This window comes from Oculina patagonica, chromosome 6 (genome assembly GCF_052425735.1).
Source record: "Oculina patagonica isolate OP01 chromosome 6, crgOcupat, whole genome shotgun sequence".
In the NCBI taxonomy this organism is placed as follows: Eukaryota; Metazoa; Cnidaria; class Anthozoa; order Scleractinia; family Oculinidae; genus Oculina; species Oculina patagonica.
Genome location: NC_135763.1, coordinates 17,425,174 through 17,444,804, shown reverse-complemented (window position 1 = coordinate 17,444,804; position 19,631 = coordinate 17,425,174). Strand labels below are relative to the sequence as shown.

The following is a 19,631-nucleotide window of genomic DNA, read 5'->3' as shown; positions in this document are numbered from 1 at the left end:
CAGTAATAATAATATTGTTATTTATTCTTTTTCAAAGATAGTTTAATCTTTTAGGTGGTCACGGTATTTTTTTTAACCGTAAAAACTCGAACAAAAAGGCAAAAATTTTCTCTGTCATCCCCAATCTCCTCCCAGCCAACGTTTAGTTGTACCCAGACCTCTTTCGCATTTTAGAGAAGAAATCAAGATGGCCGCTCTAACTTGTACTCAGATTTTGTTGGCTCTGGGAATGCTTATTTCCGGATCTATTAACACACTGTCGAAGAAAGCACAGAACGACTGCTCGTAAGTATTATTTGGCTTGCTGTTGGTGGAGTTTTGTTGGACTGTGCATGTTTGGTTTCGTAAGTTTTGAGTTCATTCAATCCATTGCGAAAATTAACACTAAGCTTGGCCCTTTTCAGCCATAACAGTTGTATGTACTGGCGTAATAAGGTAAACTGTAGTTCAGGTGGGTTGTTGGAAGAAGATAGGGAAAACTTGTTAGCAATATATGATCGAGGGTTTTTTAAGTGCTTCTCTTGCAACATCCCAAGCAAGCACAAGCTGGAAACAGAAAACCCCGTGACCCTTGCGTGACCGGAAATAAACTAAAGTTTGCATTGCTTATCTAATCACAGGGAGCAAAGGAGCCAAATTCGACCTTTGTAAATATTAAAATGTTCGATCTATTTTGTAGTGGTTGAAATATGTTATCCGATCTTTTTGTTAAGCCAACGGGTAACTCTTTTAAAGTTGTGTTATCGCAGCGGGTTTCTGTGAACTTGTTCCTTGCCTAAAGGGCAACGAACAAGGGATGAAACATAGTACCACGTGACTCGTTCGACATGAAGGGCAACATACTGGTGACGGAAGTGAAGTGCCGTTTGCCTATCATCTTTTACTGATTAAAAATTCAAAACAACTGCCGATTTGGCGGGAGATTTAAAATGAAACACATGTTTTCGATCATGGAAAGTCTTCCTCTGCAGAGAAAAGTGAAGGGCAAAGATCCTAGGAATAAATTCATCTCCATGCAATGGTATGCAAGAAACTTGTGTATGCAACAAGACATCAAATTGTTCTGTTGCGATATTTATTCAGTTTGATCGGTCAATCGATCGAAGGGTTGACTGAAAGCTATTGGTAAACCAATACTATATTTTCTTTACAGGCTTTTAAATAACTACAGAACCCAGAGAACCGAGTTGAGCAAGGACGATTCATGTCAAGCAGTGTCTGTTTGCCTGCGGTTAGGTTAAGCGCGACAGGATGCCAACGCTCAACCATCGCATGAACAAAAAGATCAGAAAATAGATCGAACATTTTAATATTTACAAAGGCCAAATTTGGCTCCTCTGTTCCCTGTGATCTAATTGTAGAAATTGATTTTCAGAAAGCTTACCCTTTAATCAATAAATCAAATATTGCTAACAGAATGTTATAATGCCTACAGTTGTAGTTCTCAGATGCAAAAAATGTACATGTTCTGTTCAATTTGTTTAGAGCCAAGGGTTTGAAGGATGAACATGGTAATGAAGTGCACAAATTTGACCACCCTTGGTTTCAAACTGGCCTAATGTTTATTGGTAAGATCAGATTCTGATTGATGTAATCAGCAGTACTATAAGTTAATGATATCATTAATTAATAAACACACTTGCGACTAACTGCCAGTGTCCATACACTAAAGCGACACCTGTACATTTATGGACTGTGCACATAATATTGCTAGAGGGACTGTACATGTTTGCAGTTCTCCTAACTGTGACCATTTCATTGTATGGTGATTTTTAAGCAAAGTGCATCTAGGCGGCATCTAGGCATCTATGGCACTCCTGTGCACTGATGGTATCAGTGGAAAACATACTAACAGTACTTACCAAATTGTAGTTACTTATTAATAATAGATTTGTTATTATTTAACAGGGGAAACAATGTGTTTGATCGGCTTATTTTTTCACCGAAGAAGAGAAAGGCAGAAATTCAGACAGGTTGGCGTTTGTTTTGTTTGGCTATGATTAATTGATTTTTTGTTTTTCTTTTTTATTGCTTATACCAGGGAGATGTGACAGATATTTTACTCTTTAGTGAGAATGTTAGTACCTGTACGCAAGCCATGTAAAAAGCAAATAAACATGTTAAAATAAATTAGCCAAACATTTGATGTGAACATTTTGTATCTCCTTGATTTAAATTTGATTATGTAGCCCCAACTGACTGCCTTAGAGAGGTATCCGCCTTGAGAGTCGCGGTAACATGAAACCAGTCATTCTAAGATAATAAAGCTATAAACAGCTACGCACAATGAATAGACGTCTGTTTTAAGTCTGTTTTTAAGTTTGTAGGTTTGAGATTAGTCAAAGTAAAAGGTAATGGACAAAAATATAACCAGAATACCTCACTGAAGTGTTACAAACTGAAGTCAAAATTCATGCTAAATCCTTTGAACAATCAGGCTTGAGTAGTTTGGATTAATTATGTAATTTCCGTGCTTTTTTTTTCTTTTTCTAAAACCAGAACTTAACCAGTATTAATAGAGATGAGAGTGGTGGTGAAGCGTCAGCAGAAATGACTCAACAACCAAGGTATATATAGCATTTACAGTACTGTACACTGCATGCTGTTAAATGCTCATGGGGGGGGGGAGGGGGTGTTAAAAGGCCGCGAGGCTTTAGACAGTCTTTAGAAGGTCTTTAATTATAGACAAGCTACATGTATATAGATAAGAGTTCATCAATTTCCTTGTTAAATGATGATTTATTCGAGCATAACAAATCCAAATGATGAGCGACTACAAATAACTACACGTAAGATTTGACCTGGCTAGTCCCAGTCTCTACTTGACATGACATGACATGACCGGGCTAGTCCCAGTCTCTATATAGGTTGACCACATATTTCTCTATCTCCCCTTAAGTCTTTAGTGTTCCTTGCAATTTTAACAGTGCATAGAGGGGTCGGTAAAGACTGATAATAACAAAACAACGGAGTATATATAACACTGTGCATAGTTCAAGTTCATAGTTCAAGTGGGGAGGAGTGAAACACGATCACCCCTAAGAACAACTGCGTGGGAGGCTAGTGGCTGGGCTGGCTTCAAGCAAAACTGGTGCGGGTGGTCCTGGGGTTGTGGCCGGTTGTGGTTCTGTTCCAGGGGGTTGTGGTGCATCGCACAAATCCCTGCTTTTGTGGCTCAGGGCTGCTGGGTTTGGTGGTTCAGCTGCATTGGTAGGCTGCTTTGTCGGGGTCAGGGGTCTTGGTGTGGAGGGTGTGGCCTTGACTGTTGTACCTGCAAGTCTGAGTTCATCACTTAGTAGGCGAGGTGGGGGTCTGGTCTGGACTGGTACATACTTGCGGAGGAATTTGCGGTTTCTGAGTGTCATTCTTCCAGAGCCATCAACACGTGTGATGTATTTGACGAATTGTTTTACTTCCGTGATGATAGCTAATTTAGACGCTTCGAATAATCGGTTGAGTTCATCGTTCCACAGGAATGGGGTCCCAGGTCTCAGTGACTTACGGAATGGAAGCATGCATTCAGTTGCTGCGAAGGCATATGATACTTGGTTGACCAAGCTGAACCAAGAGCGCATGTCAGTGATGCTGCTTGGGGTTGGGAAGTGGCGAATGGCATCAAGGTACTTTGCGCATGGGCGCCCACTGTCCGGGGTGATCTCAAACCCTGCGAACTCAACTGTGTCGGCTGCAAAGGTAAACTTGTCAGGGTTGAGGGTTATGCCGTGCCTTCCGCATATGTCAGGCCAGTTGACCGCTTGGTGTAAACTGCTGGACAGGTGATGTCATCTGCCCATAGTAGGGTGTCACCGATACATTTGGTCTTATCAGGGATGTGGGAGACAATCTCATCAAATCTTCGAGAGTACCCGACTCCTGACGCGATGTATCCCTGCGGGGTGGTGTTATATTGGTACCATCCCCATGGAGTGATGAAGGTGGTGAGGTGGCGGTCGGCGTTGTGTAGGGGAACGCTGTGATATCCATTCCAGCAGTCAAACACTGTTTTTTTTTTTCTTGTTGTGGGGTACCGAGCGTGCTTGGTGGAATGGGCTCTGAGTGTGGTGGGTCTCGCGTGTAGCATGGAGGTTGAGTGACTGGAAGTCTACTGTGCGACGTGGTTTGCCATTCTTTTTCGGACACACGACCGTGCAGTGGCACCATGTCACTGGCTCTCCGACTGGTACAGGCTCTAAGACACCAAGGGCAACGTCCTGGTCGAGGCCAGCTTTGACTGCCTCTTGCCAGTGGAGTGGGGCAGGGATTGGGGTGTGATAGGCCACAGGCTCTGCATCTGGGTCCACCATGAGTCGCATGGGGGGACCGTCCATAAGGGGGAGCTGTTGATGTTCACATGTGTTGAATATGCTGTAATGGTTGAGTAGCCAATCTTGTAGGAGTTCCCGGTTGGTCTTTGTTGCCGGGAAGGGGAACTCAGTCGTCTTGGGGGGTGGTGTCTGGTGCTGCGGGCAGTCACATGCCTGTGGTTTGGGCTGTTGACATGTTTCGTCTGCTGATCCAACTGACGTGGTGGCGGTGTGGTTGTGTTGAGGGGAATGTGGCTGGCACTTGTTGAAAAAAAAATTTGATTTGAAGTTCTGGACATTCGCATTATAATTACTGTGGAATTACTTGTTTTTTGTATACACAATGTGTTTCATTCTTTTAGAGTGTTCCAATGGATCTTTGCTTTCCCCACAGTTTGTGATCTGTTTGGAACCACATTAGGAGGTGAGAAAAATAATGTTTGCAATATGAGTACCAGATGACATAATAATTTTATTTAGTATTGAAAAATTATTCCATGAGCGTGCATTGGGTATGAGATGGTAGATAGACAATGAGGCGCGTAGTGCCGAGTTGGCTATAACTATCTGATATGCAACAAGCGTGAGTGGATTAACGTAATTAAAAACACCCAAAGAGCTTAAATATTTCAATATAGCTCCTGGCTGTTCTCGCTGATGCCTTGAGCACCTACCATGCATATTTGTGGTCCGTGGTATATATGAACATGGTCTGTAAACCAATCAAAACTCAGGAATTGCAATATACCATGGCTAGTTTTAATATTTTTTTTTAAATGTACATGTAATATTGGTTTCAAGAACTCCTTGTACAATTTGTAGAATGATTTATTTTAAGAAGGCTGGCAGGATCACCCATACAAAATTACTCAGGAACACAACTTTCAGACAATGAAAAAAAAAAATCAGCCATAGGGGTATTTTACTTCTTTGATGTAGCGATCCCCTAAGCTACTGTATTCGTATGTAGCGTGCAAAGAGGTTGTTTATAAACACCTTTTTGTAGGTGGTATTTCTGGCCTGATTCAAGAAAATGTAGGCATTATTGAACAGTTGATTAGAACAAAGGAATCCCCTACCCCTGTTGGGCTATACATGTACATAGCCAAATTAGACTCTCAAAAACATTATCATTTTTGTTTCGTTCCACAGGAATTGGCCTGCTTTATGTCAATGCCTCTGTTTGGCAGATGTTGAGAGGTTCAATAATTATTTTTACTGGTGTGCTTTCAGTAAGTATAGATTAAATAAATGGTGACCTTGCACGGGAAAACGTACTTTAACGATAATTCGTTAAACGGGTAAAAACTAACGTCTAACTAACGGGTAACTAACGACTTTTTCCAACGCTCTAACGACTTTATTAACGAGTTGAACACTCAAGCAAAAATATCTAATGACTTGCAAGAACATTCTAACGAAGTACCTAACGACTTTTTAAAACGACTCTAACGAGCGGACTAACGAATTGGCTAAACAACATAAGCAACTAAAACGTTCAAACTATCGACTTGCTTACTAAACTAAAACGTTTGATCAAAACATCCACCTTGTGAACTCATTCTAAAAGATGAAAATTTTTGCCAAGTAAAGCTTTAAATCATAAGTTATCATTTCGCGCCGATATCGAGAAGGCATTACTGAAACGTGCTTTGAGCAAAACAATTGGACGAGAAATGATACACAGCTAGTCTTAGAACTAGTCTAGCTTATTAGAAGGACGCCAAAACATTTCCATATGATAAAATCTTTATTACTTACCGAAAGTTCCAAACAGTGCGTTCGCAAAACATTCACGGAAAGATCTCGCTGACATCGAAAGTAGAATTCGCTGCAGATGTAAAATAACTGTCGCATATTTTCGACTCTTCGACCACATCAGATTAAAGACGAGCATTGCGAGGAAGTTTCTTACTTGGTTTTTTTCTTCTTAACTTTAAGAAGAAACCGCGTTGGAGTTAGGTCGGTCCCGCCGAATCACAAACATAACCTGCGATCAGGCGATCTTCGGACAAAACATGAAGCACGTGTGTAATGTCACGCGTACGAATTGTTTGGGTTATGACGCTTTAGGACGCAAATATTAAACCTTAAAGTTCATTCTGTCATTTAGTTTTCTTTAAAAAAACACAGTTAGATGTGTATGAAAGAATATAAATCGGATACTTGCGTGCGGTGTTGTGTTACATTATTTGCGATGGAGTTTATTCGAAAGGTTTCAAATTACTTTTGACATAGGCAAATTTTGCCAACTTTTTAGACTCTTTTGGCTGCGCCGCTTTAAAAAAGCAAAATTTGTATATCTCCTCTACAGCTGTAATTATAATTGACGCCATTGTCTGTGTTATAAATGAAGACAAGTTTCATTCAAGAAAAAATTAGGTTTTAAGAATTTTATGCCAAATTCACAAAAAAAATAAAACAAGTTCATTTCAAGCTAGACGCGATGGCGCGACACAAGTCTGTCTTTCAATTTAATATTCACGGAAGGCTCCGATGTTTTTCATGTGGAATGTTTCGTTTGTCGACTACAGATATTTTACAAGTCAAATTTAAGAACCGGTTTTATTTACGGAAACTCTTGTCTGAATTCCCGACGTTTCGGCAACGCTGCCTTCTTCAGGGGGACAAAACTAATTCGTGTTCGCATTTCTCCAAAACACAAGTCGAATACACTGATACGTTTGAGGTGCGTTTATAAAACAATTGGACTAACATAACGATTTAAACAATAACAGAGCGATAATCTAACAAGTATTACTTTCTTTAGTGTTCAAAACTACTTGGAAGGTAATTCTAACTGATTTTCTAAAGTTTCAAACGACTTGAACGGAGATTCTAACGATTTTACTAACGATATGAACGACTTTTCTTGATACATCTAACGACGTGCATGATCTTTGCACGATTTTTCTAACGCTTCTAACGACAAAGAAAATTTTTCTAACGACTATTCTAACGCTTCTAACGATTTTCTTAGTCGTCCTAACGGTAATCTAACGACTAACAAACGATTTAAGTCGTTTAACGAAAAAGCGTTAAAGTACGTTTTCCCGTGCAAGGTCACTAATGTAAAAAACCACTTGTAAGGCTTTTAATAAACATTATGTTTATTAAAAGCCTTACAAGTGGTTTTTCTTTAATATGCTGTATTGTTATTTTATTAGTCTATGAGTGGCAAAAAAATAAACTTGAAACTTGACTTGCACTATTAATTTTCATACTTTCTGTTTTAAATCTTTTTTTTTTCTTTTGTTTAGAAAATATTTCTCAAGAGAAAGTTATGGCCAATTCACTGGATTGGCATGGTTGTTACCATGGTATGATGTCAAAAAATATTATTTATCTTTGTTGCAATCTTTACTTTAGCTCTAAACTAATATATATATGCAACCCTCCAAGTTTATTTTTTTTCTTAGTGGCCATTTGGCAACTGACTGCTCAAGTTTGGTCGCCAGTGAAAAATTTTAGTAGCTAAATTAAGTTCACGCTTTCAATCCTTCTCAATTTTAGTTGCCAGGCTGGCGACTACAGTTCAAATCCAGTCGCCAGCTCCAAAATTTTAGTCGCCATGGCGACTAAAATGGTCTTAACTTGGAGGGTTGGTATGCATGTAAAACATGCAGAGTGCACTTTTCATTTTGCAGCCTATGGAGTATGATACTACAAGTAGGCAAATATCCTGTGGTTGTTTCAGACTGTGAGCAGCTGCTGTCATGATTATATTGAAATCTTATTACCCTAGTGCAAGGGCTGTACTGGGAGATATTTGCCCTTCATGTTGACAAATGTTTCAGATCAAGTGCAGCAAGGGTTGATATTCTCCTGGTATGGTTCCAAGCAAGCTTGGTCACTAGTGAGATATTTATGTACACTACTTTAAAAAAACAGAGGCCGGTTGTACACTGTAGAAACTTTACCCAGTCTATAAAATGTACTTAGTACTTGAAAACATTGGACCTGAAGGCCGCCAATGAAGCACTGTTATCATTGGTTGGTTTTAGTTAATAAGTGCCCAGGCAAGTCATTGATCTGCCAAATAAATTATAAGCAAGCAACAGCCCCAGGCAAGGAAAATTTGATAGCAGCTTGCTAAAGAGTGATGTTGTAATCAGCAAAATGCACATGTATGTGTAGTTGTGATAACTATCTTTAGAACAGTTTTGTTTATTGACACTCATTGATACAACTGAATGTTTGCCTTAAACTAGTAGAATAGGGTATCAATGGTCAAAATTACATTTACCATGTAGAAATTTACTGATCATTTTATCTGTTATCATATATAATTTGCAGTTTGGTTTAGTACTTGTTGGATTATCAAGTGTTCTGAGAGACAATCACCAGGGAGCCACTAAAGGGCAGGTTGTATTAGGTAAACAATTACATGCATCACTAATAGTAATTACATATTTATATGTTCTCGACATTTGGTATAGTAATTAAGTTAATGTGTTTTTTTGTCAAATACTTTTAACATATCCGTAACTAATCACAAAGTGCTAATTAACAGTATGTTTTCTTTTCTCCTCAAACCATTGTGTATTCTTTTTCTCTTATTTTGTGATCAGGTATTGTTTTAATCTTGGCTGGTCAGAGCGTCAGTGCCACACAGATGATTGTAGAGGAATTATTTTTGAAGAAAAGGAAGTACCATCCTTTACAGGTAAGTTTTTGTTAAAAAGTGAAAACAGCCAAGTGCTAGAATGATTATTAAAGTGATAAATGATCATCGCAGTGATTGAATTTCCAATTTAAGCAATTGGAAATAAAGAAGCCTAGAAAAAAATTCAGGGCTTCAACGGGACTCAACCTGTGACCTCCGCGATACCGGTGCGATGCTCTACCAACTGAGCTATTGAAGCCACGCATTGGGAGCGAGGTCAACTGTGAGTTCATATTTTCCAGTGAGAGGAGTGAAATGATGTAATGTATATGAAATGATTCATATATGAACTGCGGATGTATATGAAAGTGATAAATGATCATCGCAGTGAATTTCCAATTTAAGCAATTGGAAATAAAGAAGCCTGAAAAAAATTCAGGGCTTCAACGGGATTCGAACCCGTGACCTCCGCGATACCGGTGCGATGCTCTACCAACTGAGCTATTGAAGCCACGCATTGGGAGCGAAGTCAACTGTGAGTTCATATTTTCCCGTGAGAGGAGTGAAATGATGTAATGTATATGAAATGATTCATATTATGAACTGTGGATGTATATGAAAGTGATAAATGATCATCGCAGTGAATTTCTAATTTAAGCAATTGGAAATAAAGAAGCCTGAAAAAACTTCAGGGCTTCACTGCGATGATAATTTATCACTTTTATATACATCCGCAGTTCATATATGAATCATTTCATATACATTACATCAGAATGATTTTTGCAAGGTTTTACCTGTGTGTAATTTCAGCATTTCTGTGTAAAACCTCTAACCTTGCAGTCTAAAGCTGTTAATATTAAAGGGGCACAGTGTCACCAGTTTCACTTAAAAAACTCAAGAGCCTAAAGACATATTAAACTACGAATAGTGGTCCAATTTTATTAAAAATCACCATGGAAGTGTACTGAAGCAATAAACAAGTGGTATTATTACAATGCCATGAGGAACTTAAGATCTCAACTTGAAAAAATCAGCTCGATTTTTGTCAATTTTTGTCCTTGTGGAATGGAAAAACACCTAAAATTTATTATGGCTTCCTTGTTCCTTCAACAACAATATAGTTTATATCTCCATCTTGATTGACTAGGTGCATTTCATGTACGAGAATACCTGTTCGCCGATATTAGTACTTTTAACCGAAAAAAATCGAAATCCCTGTGACAGTGTTTTAAGTCACGCATACATGTAGTCAGTTAAATTTGTTGGCGTTTTTTGTCATGATTTAGGTTGTTGGAATGGAAGGCTTCTTTGGAATTATTTTCATGAGTGTTGTAAGTACACATTTCATTTGTAATTATTTGTTTATTGTTTTAAAAGCAGAAGGTTGTCTCGTATTGGTTGAGAGTCCCAGATTGAAATCTAACTCGATTACTTTTTCAAAATCCTGCTAAAATTAATGTTTTACTTATAGTGAAATTACTGGTGTAAAAAGTTGTATTTTTCTCCCTGAAAACCAAAAGCCAAGACTATGTGCACATTCCCAGCAATAACTGTTTATTTAAAATCATACCTGAACATACACGTAACACACATCAAGGCATGCACTACCTTAAGACTGTTTGCCACATTTAAATTGTTAATAAAATTAATGACAACGAGCCACATTCCGCAATACAACTAAATTGAAATATCTGAAAAATGATAAATTTGCCCCATGCACAAATAACCGAACATGCATGTGGTATATTAATTTGGTTCAGTTGAAGGGACACTAGATGCTTAAAAAGACAATTAAAGAGCGATTTTAGATTGAGTTTCGTTAACCAAAACCAAAGTAATGACTCTGGCCAATCACAAAAGACACAGAAAATCCAGTGATCTAGTCACAACTCGAAGCAAATACATGTACGGGAAGCATGTAAAGTACTTGAAAATGTGTGTGAGCGAGTCATGGTTGGTTTTGGTTTTCCTTCTGACTGAATGAGAAAGTGGCGGGAGTTTTTTTTTAAACCAATTACTTAGCGTAATAATGCAAAAAACAAAGGAAATGCAAATTACTTTTGACACCGGGACCGTGGAAATCGCTCTATTCCGACTACAATGTATTTCATCTGCCTACAGCTTGGCACATGCAGTAAAATGTATCTGACTTACTGCCTGTGTCTGACTAATAATAATAAATAATAATTTATGAATTTATATTGTGCTTTTTAACATGTAAATGAGCAAATGCGCATTAAAATATTAAAATATACTAACTATATACATTACAATATTAAAACATAAAAATATTGAAATATACTAACTATATACACATTATTGACTAGATCTAAAAGTAAAAAAAAAAAAGCTAATTTAAAAAGATATGTTTTAAGACGAGATTTAAAACTAAAAATAGAACTAATATTACGAAGGCTAGCTGGAAGCGCATTCCAAAGTGTAGGCGCACTGACACTGAAAGATCTGTCACCAAAAGACTTTTTCATTTTCCCTTCTGGGTGCACTAAAAGCGTACCTGAATAGCGTGCGTGCTTCTACTGCCTGTGTCTGACTACTGCCTGTGTCTGACTACTGCCTGTACGTGTCTTTATGTTACAGTTAGTTCTTCCTGTGCTGTACTACATTCCAGGAGACCAGAACCACCACAGCTACGAGAACAGTCTTGATGCACTGTTGATGATGAAGAATGATGCCAAACTGTTAATTATGTCAGGTGTGGAAATAAAATGCAGTGATATCACACATTGTTGCAAACCGAAGAGAAGGGGGCAAATAACTCACTTGCAAGAAATGCTCTTCTGATGTGTGTGGTTAAATTTAGAGTGTGCGTCTAGGCCATAGCACCTTGTTAAATCACAACAATGTTATAATTGTTGTTACATGTATAAGCTTACCGTATTTTCTCAAATAAACGCCCCCGGCGTTTATTTCAAACTTGGCTTCATGAACCCGGCGTTTATTTGAAGCCGGCGTTTAATCGGGGCCCGGCGTTTATTAACGGACTACAACTTTCTGCCAATTTTTCAGATTGTTTTATTGTTACCGATCTTCAAGACAAAGGGGCAGTTTGTCAAAGCGGGACGATTTTTCTCTTCGTTCTGCCCCGAAAAAGTGTCCCTGGGTATCCAAAGGTGATTATTTCCCAAAGGTGCACTGTTACGGATTGGATAGTTTATGTTGAAATCGAGATTTGTGACAAACAGAATATAGTTACTTGTTAGCTTGACCTCAAATAAACGCCGAGACCTCGAACAAACGCCCCCGGCGTTTATTTAAAAACTAGCAATTTTAACCCGGCGTTTATACGAGGCCGGCGTTTAATCGGGGTCCGGCGTTTAATCGAGAAAATACGGTATATGTTATTCTATTAAATAACTAACACTTGTTATCACGGATCTGTTTTTAAGGTTAACAAATTCAAATTTAACATTATAACTGTCAACGACACTTTTCAATCGAAACGTATCTTAAATCGTAATAACGGTGTTGTCTTTTTTCAAAAAATCGTCAAAAGCTTGCTTTTATCGCGACCATTTGCAGGTAAAACGAACGTCTATTTATTTTCTAAGAAATTCTATTTTTATTTTCTTTGCCACAAATGTTATTCATAGGATTAATGTTTTAACCTTTTGTTTTGCAGTTTTGTATATCTGTTCTATTTCGTTTTACAATTTCTTTGGACTCTCAGTCACAAAATCTTTAACAGGTAAGAAGGGTTCCGAGCAATTTCTGCAGGAAATAACAATTCCTTGTTCCTGTTACTCTTCAGGTTTTCGAATTGCTTTGTACCATTAGTTTGTTTTTATTTTATCTTTGTACAAATGATCTTAATTTTTAATGCAAAGTTGTATGGATTCTTCAGTCATTTATTAAATTGTTTTTGAATTATGGTTTTGTTGTCGGCCGGTAGATGAATCCCAAAAGTGACTAACTTTTATTAATTGTGTAATGTGCCATTTAAACGATATAACAACCTTGTTAGAAAGGGTGGTTTCTGTTAAATTTTTAAAAGGTATTTTGCTGAAAACGAAAGGAGTAAAACACAAAGGGGAGTATTACCTTTGACATGTCATTTTTAAAATGACATTAAATGATTTATTAATATTGGGATACAATGGGATACATTGAATTAGTTTTTCCTTTTCAGCTGTCCACAGAACACTTATTGATGCTCTCAGGACGATTGTTGTGTGGGTTGTCGACCTTTTTGTACACTACGTCTTTCATGAGGTACTGCAAATGTCATTTTAGGCAAATTGTGGACGTACGAGCTAGTTTACCACATACCGTATTTTCTCAATTAAACGCTCCCCGTGTTTATTTTAAACTGAGCCTGGCAGACTCGGCGTTTATTTGACTCCTGCAGTTTACTTGAGCCCATTTTTTTAAGCAACGGTTTTCGTCATTTGACAGAAATGCATCTTGCTAATAGCGGAGCTCCAGTGCGCGAAGCGCGCCAGCGGAGCACCATGGGTAAGGAAATTTGGTTAACCCATAGAGCCGAGAAAATTTGGTTATCGAGTGAGCGTACGCCCGCCGCGCCTACAGACTTTCGGGGAGGGGGAAGGGAGTCACAAGGCAACCCGATCGGGAGGAGGAGAATGTCATCATATCATATCCCAAGGAACGTCAACTTGTTTCTTTGATATTGGTCACCCATGTTATGGTCAATTGACAGCTGTCAAAACAAGGTATCCGCTGACCAGTATCACATGACCATATCGCGGGCTCAGATGTACAACTCATCGAGTTCATGTGTCTTTTTGAGTTTTCCGTTGCATCGCGGGCTCAAATCCTACTTTTCTTTTAAAACCAAATTGATTACAAGGCTGGTACAACGGCAGGAGGGCAAGATTTATTGGCCGAATATTTCAACTACTTTTCTTGCCCAGGGTAATGGCAGGATTTTGTAAACGTATTTTTTTTTTTCGATTGAAGTGGACGATTTATTTCGTCTATGGATCGTTCTTGACTAGTATACGTTTAATTACTTCAATTATAGTACACTCAAAAATATTACTGGATTCTGATTGGACGAGAGCAGTGCAATTAATAATAGTAATTGGACTGAGTGGAGTACAATTCAGGAAGTAATGGGGCGAGTAATTTCAAAATCGGCCGAGCGCGCAGCGCGAGAACGATTTGAAATTACGAGCACGATTACTCTCTGAATTGTACGACACGAGGTCCAATTACTAATTAATCGTATCAATAACAAAATTCGAGGTTAGGAAGTCTTTGAGAATCTTTTTTAGTGTGAAAAAGTCAATGGTAAATTCAACTGGTTGTACAAACAGTGGGAAAACAGCAAGAAAGAACCCATTTATATGCGTGTGATTGATGCGCGAATGGCGTAGGTGTCCAATTACAGGTATCCAATTTGAAGTTGCTCAAATTGGATACCTATAATTGGACACCCACGTGATCTCGCGCCAATTACGCGACAAATAGGCGCGCGAAGAACCAATCAAAATCGAGAATTTTGTTATAGATACGATTAATAGGAGTACCATTTAGTTTTCTTTCCGACGTTGACCAGAAGTCTTCTGAAGTTGACCCGAACACTTCCGAAGATTTCTGAAGTCTACCCGAAGACTTCCGAGTATTTCCGAAGTTGATTCGAAGACTTGAGTTGAACCAAACTCTTCCGAGGATTTTCTGATGTCTGTCCGAAGACTTAGGAAGGTTTTAGAATTCGAAGTTCACCTGAAGTATTCTGAAGACCAGACCGAGGAGTTAGAAAGTTTACTGTTCCGAAGTGTAATTTTGTTTTGTATACTATAAATTAAAAAATCGCACGAACTTCTCGTACAATTCATCATTAAAAGGTACTCGTCATGTTTTAAAAGTTCTCAAATTGCACTCGCCTAATTTTGAGAACTTTCAAAACATCAGGCGGCCATATTTATCATGAATTTTACGAAAAGGTCGTGCAATCTCCTATACTAACAGTATTTTCAATGAAAGTATTTTCACAAAATTTTAAGAACAAGAAAATAAGTGTGGAGCTCCGCTTTTAGGCTTGGCTAAATCTATATTTTATACCTACAGCTTTTTATACCTCAAATAAATACCTGAGGAGCCTACTTTCAACTCCACCTTGCAGACCGGCGTTTATTCGGTACCCGGCGTTTAATTGAGAAAATACGGTACACTATATCTTTTTACAAATAAATGACTAAAAAACAATTAAATGTTAGTTGAGGAAAATTCTTCATTTGCGTGCAAACAACGATGATTTGCGTCCGTGTTGATCATTTCCATTCATATTAAGACGCCAAAGTTCATGTCAAAACTACATCCATTTACCTTGAACGAACATGTTGAATATTCTGGACATCAAATTTTATAAAAAATGCAGTGAACTTTAACATGATTGTAATGCTTTGTGGAGGCATAATTTTGTTATGCAACGTTGCCATTTCCCTTAAAAGTGACTTTATTCCTAGGCTCGATTCTCTCCCTCTCTCACGCTTGGTAATCGAGCCTACTTCATTCCTTACCAGTGCAATACAATGCAATGCAATAATTGATTTGGTGTGGTCAGAACACTTAGCTAAAAAGCTAGTTAACCGGTTCGCCACCAAAATAAGAACGAAACAAAACAATACAAACCTCTTAGAAGTGAATAAAACTTAAGGTTGGTTATCACTGTGCATAAACACAAGCACCAGCATAACCGCATAAGAAGAACAAACACACTCATTCTTCTTACGCCGTCCTCACTAGGAATACGTATAAGCATTAGCACAAGATAAGCGAACGATTGTCTTGTCTTGTGCTTTTGCTTATGCCATGCGGGAATAGTACATGTATAAAAAAAATGAGTGTGTTCGTTCTTTTTATGCACTTATGCTGATGCTTGTCCTAATGCATGCCTAGTGACAACATGCATACGGTAAAAGGGCCTTTCACACGTAAGTTTGCTGTTACATGTAGTCAGATGGTAATTTTGTTTCCTGATAATGTCACTTTTGTCTATGTTGATAGGCTTTTGGTGAAGCTTGGGACAGTAAATATGGCATATTTCAAGGTAAGAGCTCGTCTTTCTCTGTCGTTGTTGACATGCTCTATTGAGCTGTGGCAAAAAAGAAATGTAGTGCTTTTAACGATTATGTGGAAGAATATTTATAACCTAAGGCAAGAAGATGAGAAGCCAAAACTATTTCAACTCAAAAGTTTTAGGGCACTTATTTGTTGAGGAGGGAATATGGCAAGTTGGAACCAACAATTTAGTTTCGGGTTTCACTATTTAATCATTGTATATATTTTTTTTAAATTATGTTATACTGTTGCACCTCCTATTTCAACGGAAAATACTAATAATTGCAGTCGGGGATGAAAATCAAAGGGTCTTTACCAAGTTCATGTAAACGTTGTATTTAACGCTGTGCCCAAGTCAGGGAGGGTTCAGACCCCTTTTAACGCTTTCATTACGTCCTTTTTAATATATGCATTTCAATTTATTAAATGCCTGAAAATAGCATTTTTTGATTCGACTTTTATTTTCCACAGTTGATGGATTCCTTTTCTTACTGCTGGGCACCGCCCTTTATAATGAACTTTTAATTATTCCGCCATTGATGCCAAAGCCTGATCCACCACAACAGGTAACATCATTGTATTCATCATTATTTTACTATAAAAACCAGGATAAAGCTAATCCAGGACTAATCCTCTAGCGCTTCGAAAGTTCCAATTTTGAAAGTTATCAATTGTGGTTTCCCTTTCTTTGTTTTGTTCTCTGTTTCCGACTGACTGACTGTAAGTTAAATTAGATGTGACAATCGCATTAAAACAAGGACAAGGAAATCTTAGTTCGTCATATGCATCATTTATTTAGCCCCCCACTCTTATAATTGTATCCTATTCTGCTCAATATTGCAGTTTATTTCCAATTTAACAACAAACGTTATTTTTCCGCACATCGGTGCTTCAGAAGTTTTGTGAAGGGTTATACCTTGTTGGTTTTGTTGTCTGCTGTTTAAACTTCAATTGTAGCTTATAACGCCTGGTTGTATAAAAGCAAATTAGCACACCATGAAATGTTGTGTTTTTTTGTACAGGTTCAAGCCACTGATGAACCAGAAAATGACAGCCCAGGGTCAGGAGAAAGTGAACCATTACTCAGGGGACGTGACCAATCAGGAACGTACACTGGCGTTGTTTAATCACGTGTTCCGATTTTGGACCAATCAGTACCGTGCAGTTGTGTTTGTAACCATGTTTTTGTATCATGTGTTTCAATTTTAAACCAATCAGGACCCTACACTTGTGCTGTTATATCACGTGTTTTGATTTGAAGCCAATCAGGGCCTTACACTAGTGTTGTTTAATCACGTGTTTCGATTTTGGACCAATCTTCATTCCTTAAGTGTCACAGCTCTACATCGTATTTCTATTAGATTATGCTCTAACTATTTGTTCGCTTTGCTTGCTTGTTTGCTAAACAATTAGTTGTTACTGATTTCGTTAAACTGCAATGCAAACGTTCAAGAAATAGTACAGAGTAGAAAGCCTGCCGAAGAGGCTTTCACGATGCGGTATACTTTTTTAAGTGTCTTTAATTTTTTTGATTTAGTTTTCTTTTCGTCATTTTTCTTCTTGCTGTTTTACCCTTTAATCCCAAGTGAGATTAGTTTGTAATGCAAAAGTTCTATAAATATTTACACATAGAGGGTAGCAAGAATGCCGAAGTAGCTTTTCAGGATGGGCTATACATTTTTATACTTTTTTAATTCAATTTTAGTTAAGTTTTCTTTTCGTCATGGTTTTCTTGTTTTACCTTTTTATCCCTAAGGCTATCAGTTTTTACATTTTTCCCGCCGTTTCTTGACCAAGAGAAGAAGGCAGGTTATTAAAATGAAAGACCAAATTGTCTTACAGAAACGTACCGAGAATTACACCTAACGTGAATGAAATATTGTTATACAGTTCTTCGTGTTTACCTTAAGGTATCAGCCACCCTTTTTTATCGGTAGGGTGCTGTTTTTTATTTATTTTTCTGCCTTCTTTTGTGTTGTTTGTCAGTCATTTTTGGTTAATCTTTTTGTTGTTTTTGTCTTTTATTTATTATTATCTTTTTACCTTTACAGCCTTGAAAGCAATTGTTATTGAGTAATGATAATTTTATAAGTAAAAGAAAAATCAATGAATGCTATTTTTGATAAGTTCTTGTTTGTAACTTATCTATCTGTATTGTACCCTTATAGTATATATGCATGGTTTTTACTAGATTAGTAGAAAGCTTTGTGACAAAGTTCGGTAGGTGTTCCTTATACATTTGTACTTTGGGTCGTGAATTTGCCTTGTAGGGATTTTTTTATGGTTATTAGTTTTACGATTGCATAGCAAGATTCAACTTATAACTTAGATATGTTAAGGAAAACGACAACATTTTAACGTGTCTCAGACACATCGGTTTATATCATCCATTTCAGTGTTACTAATGTTGTTATGAAATGGCTATATAGCTCGCGTTTTTTCCTATTTTCCATATTGAACACTTCTAGGATGACAAAATAAAATTTATTGTGGTTCCTAGGTTGATTACTCAAATCGGGAAAAGAAAACTTAATTATGAAATTTTCCGGATTTGGACTATTTCCTTATTGACGTAGTTCTATATATGTTTTTCTGTGAAATAAACTTAAAACCAGTGATCTTAACGTCGCCAAAACACAATCAGAATTTAACGAGATAAAAAGTCTCGTAGCGTCGTCATCGGACACTATTCCACCTAGCAATTGGTCAACAAGGAAGGGCGTGGAGGAGACATGAAACTTGAAATCCTTTTTATTTTTTAAAAAAGTTTAAGAATCGTAGTAAAGTACGTTCTAGGACACTTAACCATTCATATTTCAAATGATCATGATAATGTGTTGCACCTTTTCATTCTTTGTAATCGTGCTGCTTGTTACAAAGTGGCATTGTATGTTTCTTCTTTGGAAGCAGAACATTTTTTATAAAATAAGATCAATCTCTAAGTAAACTGTCACAGTTATACAAGAACTGGTGATAAATTTGATTTTGTCTGAAACATGTATTTCAAACTTGAAAATGTTGCCATATTTCATAAATATTAAAATATTCGTTTTCTTCCAGTCATTTTAATATTACAAAATGATAGTTATTTATTGAATTGCAAATAAAAAAATTAAATTAGAAATTTATATAGTATTACATTATAGCCATGTATGTTCCACAAAGAGAAAGCTAGTTTAGAATAAATGAATCTTCAATACGTTACAATTGCTTTAAATGGCAATTAATAAGTCATATTTTACTAATAAAACGAACGAATAACACTTGTTTATCGAAAATACCTTGATGTATCTCTTCATAAACAAGAACTGCAAGCAGTTTATAATCGTGCGGGTAATGTTTGACCACCTGACCTCTTTCGCCGCACAGTAAAATCTTTAGAAAAGCAGTCACTTGAGAAACACACAAGTCGTGTTTGCGTTAGTCACGGAGTGAACGTGACATGCATTTCCTTCACACGTCAGTTTTGCTTTTTAAAACTATTTGCTTTTTAAAACCACATGCCTAGCCGGAAAAATGCCTGCCTTCGCATGCAAATATTTGTTTTGTTCCGAATGTCAAAAAAATAAACCCTGCTGTAGATTAAAAGCTCAAAGCAACTCCTCATAAACTCCCCACTAGCACAGCGAACGAAGACATCAACAATGCTATTGCATCACAGCACACTGGGGTTTTTG

The 19,631-nt window shown here is 37.4% G+C and overlaps 1 protein-coding gene across 1 annotated transcript; it reads left to right on the top strand.

The window, feature by feature from the left end:
* The first annotated feature begins 170 nt into the window (after positions 1-170).
* On the top strand, positions 171-19,246 carry LOC144655901 (solute carrier family 35 member F6-like). Its single transcript, XM_078516081.1, has 16 exons — positions 171-285; positions 1,486-1,568; positions 1,909-1,973; positions 2,500-2,567; positions 4,667-4,728; positions 5,457-5,536; positions 7,565-7,624; positions 8,601-8,679; positions 8,876-8,970; positions 10,197-10,241; positions 11,509-11,623; positions 12,551-12,616; positions 13,058-13,140; positions 15,901-15,943; positions 16,426-16,520; positions 16,977-19,246. The coding sequence occupies exons 1-16, from the start codon at positions 188-190 to the stop codon at positions 17,079-17,081; spliced, it is 1,242 nt and encodes a 413-aa protein (XP_078372207.1). The 5' UTR covers positions 171-187; the 3' UTR covers positions 17,082-19,246.
* The last annotated feature ends 385 nt before the right edge of the window (positions 19,247-19,631 follow it).

Bases quoted from the DNA above. Each gene is read 5' to 3' on its own strand.
- LOC144655901 (XM_078516081.1), top strand. From the start codon at position 188: ATGGCCGCTCTAACTTGTACTCAGATTTTGTTGGCTCTGGGAATGCTT. The intron at 286-1,485 runs GTAAGTATTATT...CAATTTGTTTAG, and splicing joins AAAGCACAGAACGACTGCTC to AGCCAAGGGTTTGAAGGATG. The intron at 7,625-8,600 runs GTATGATGTCAA...TATAATTTGCAG, and splicing joins TTGGCATGGTTGTTACCATG to TTTGGTTTAGTACTTGTTGG.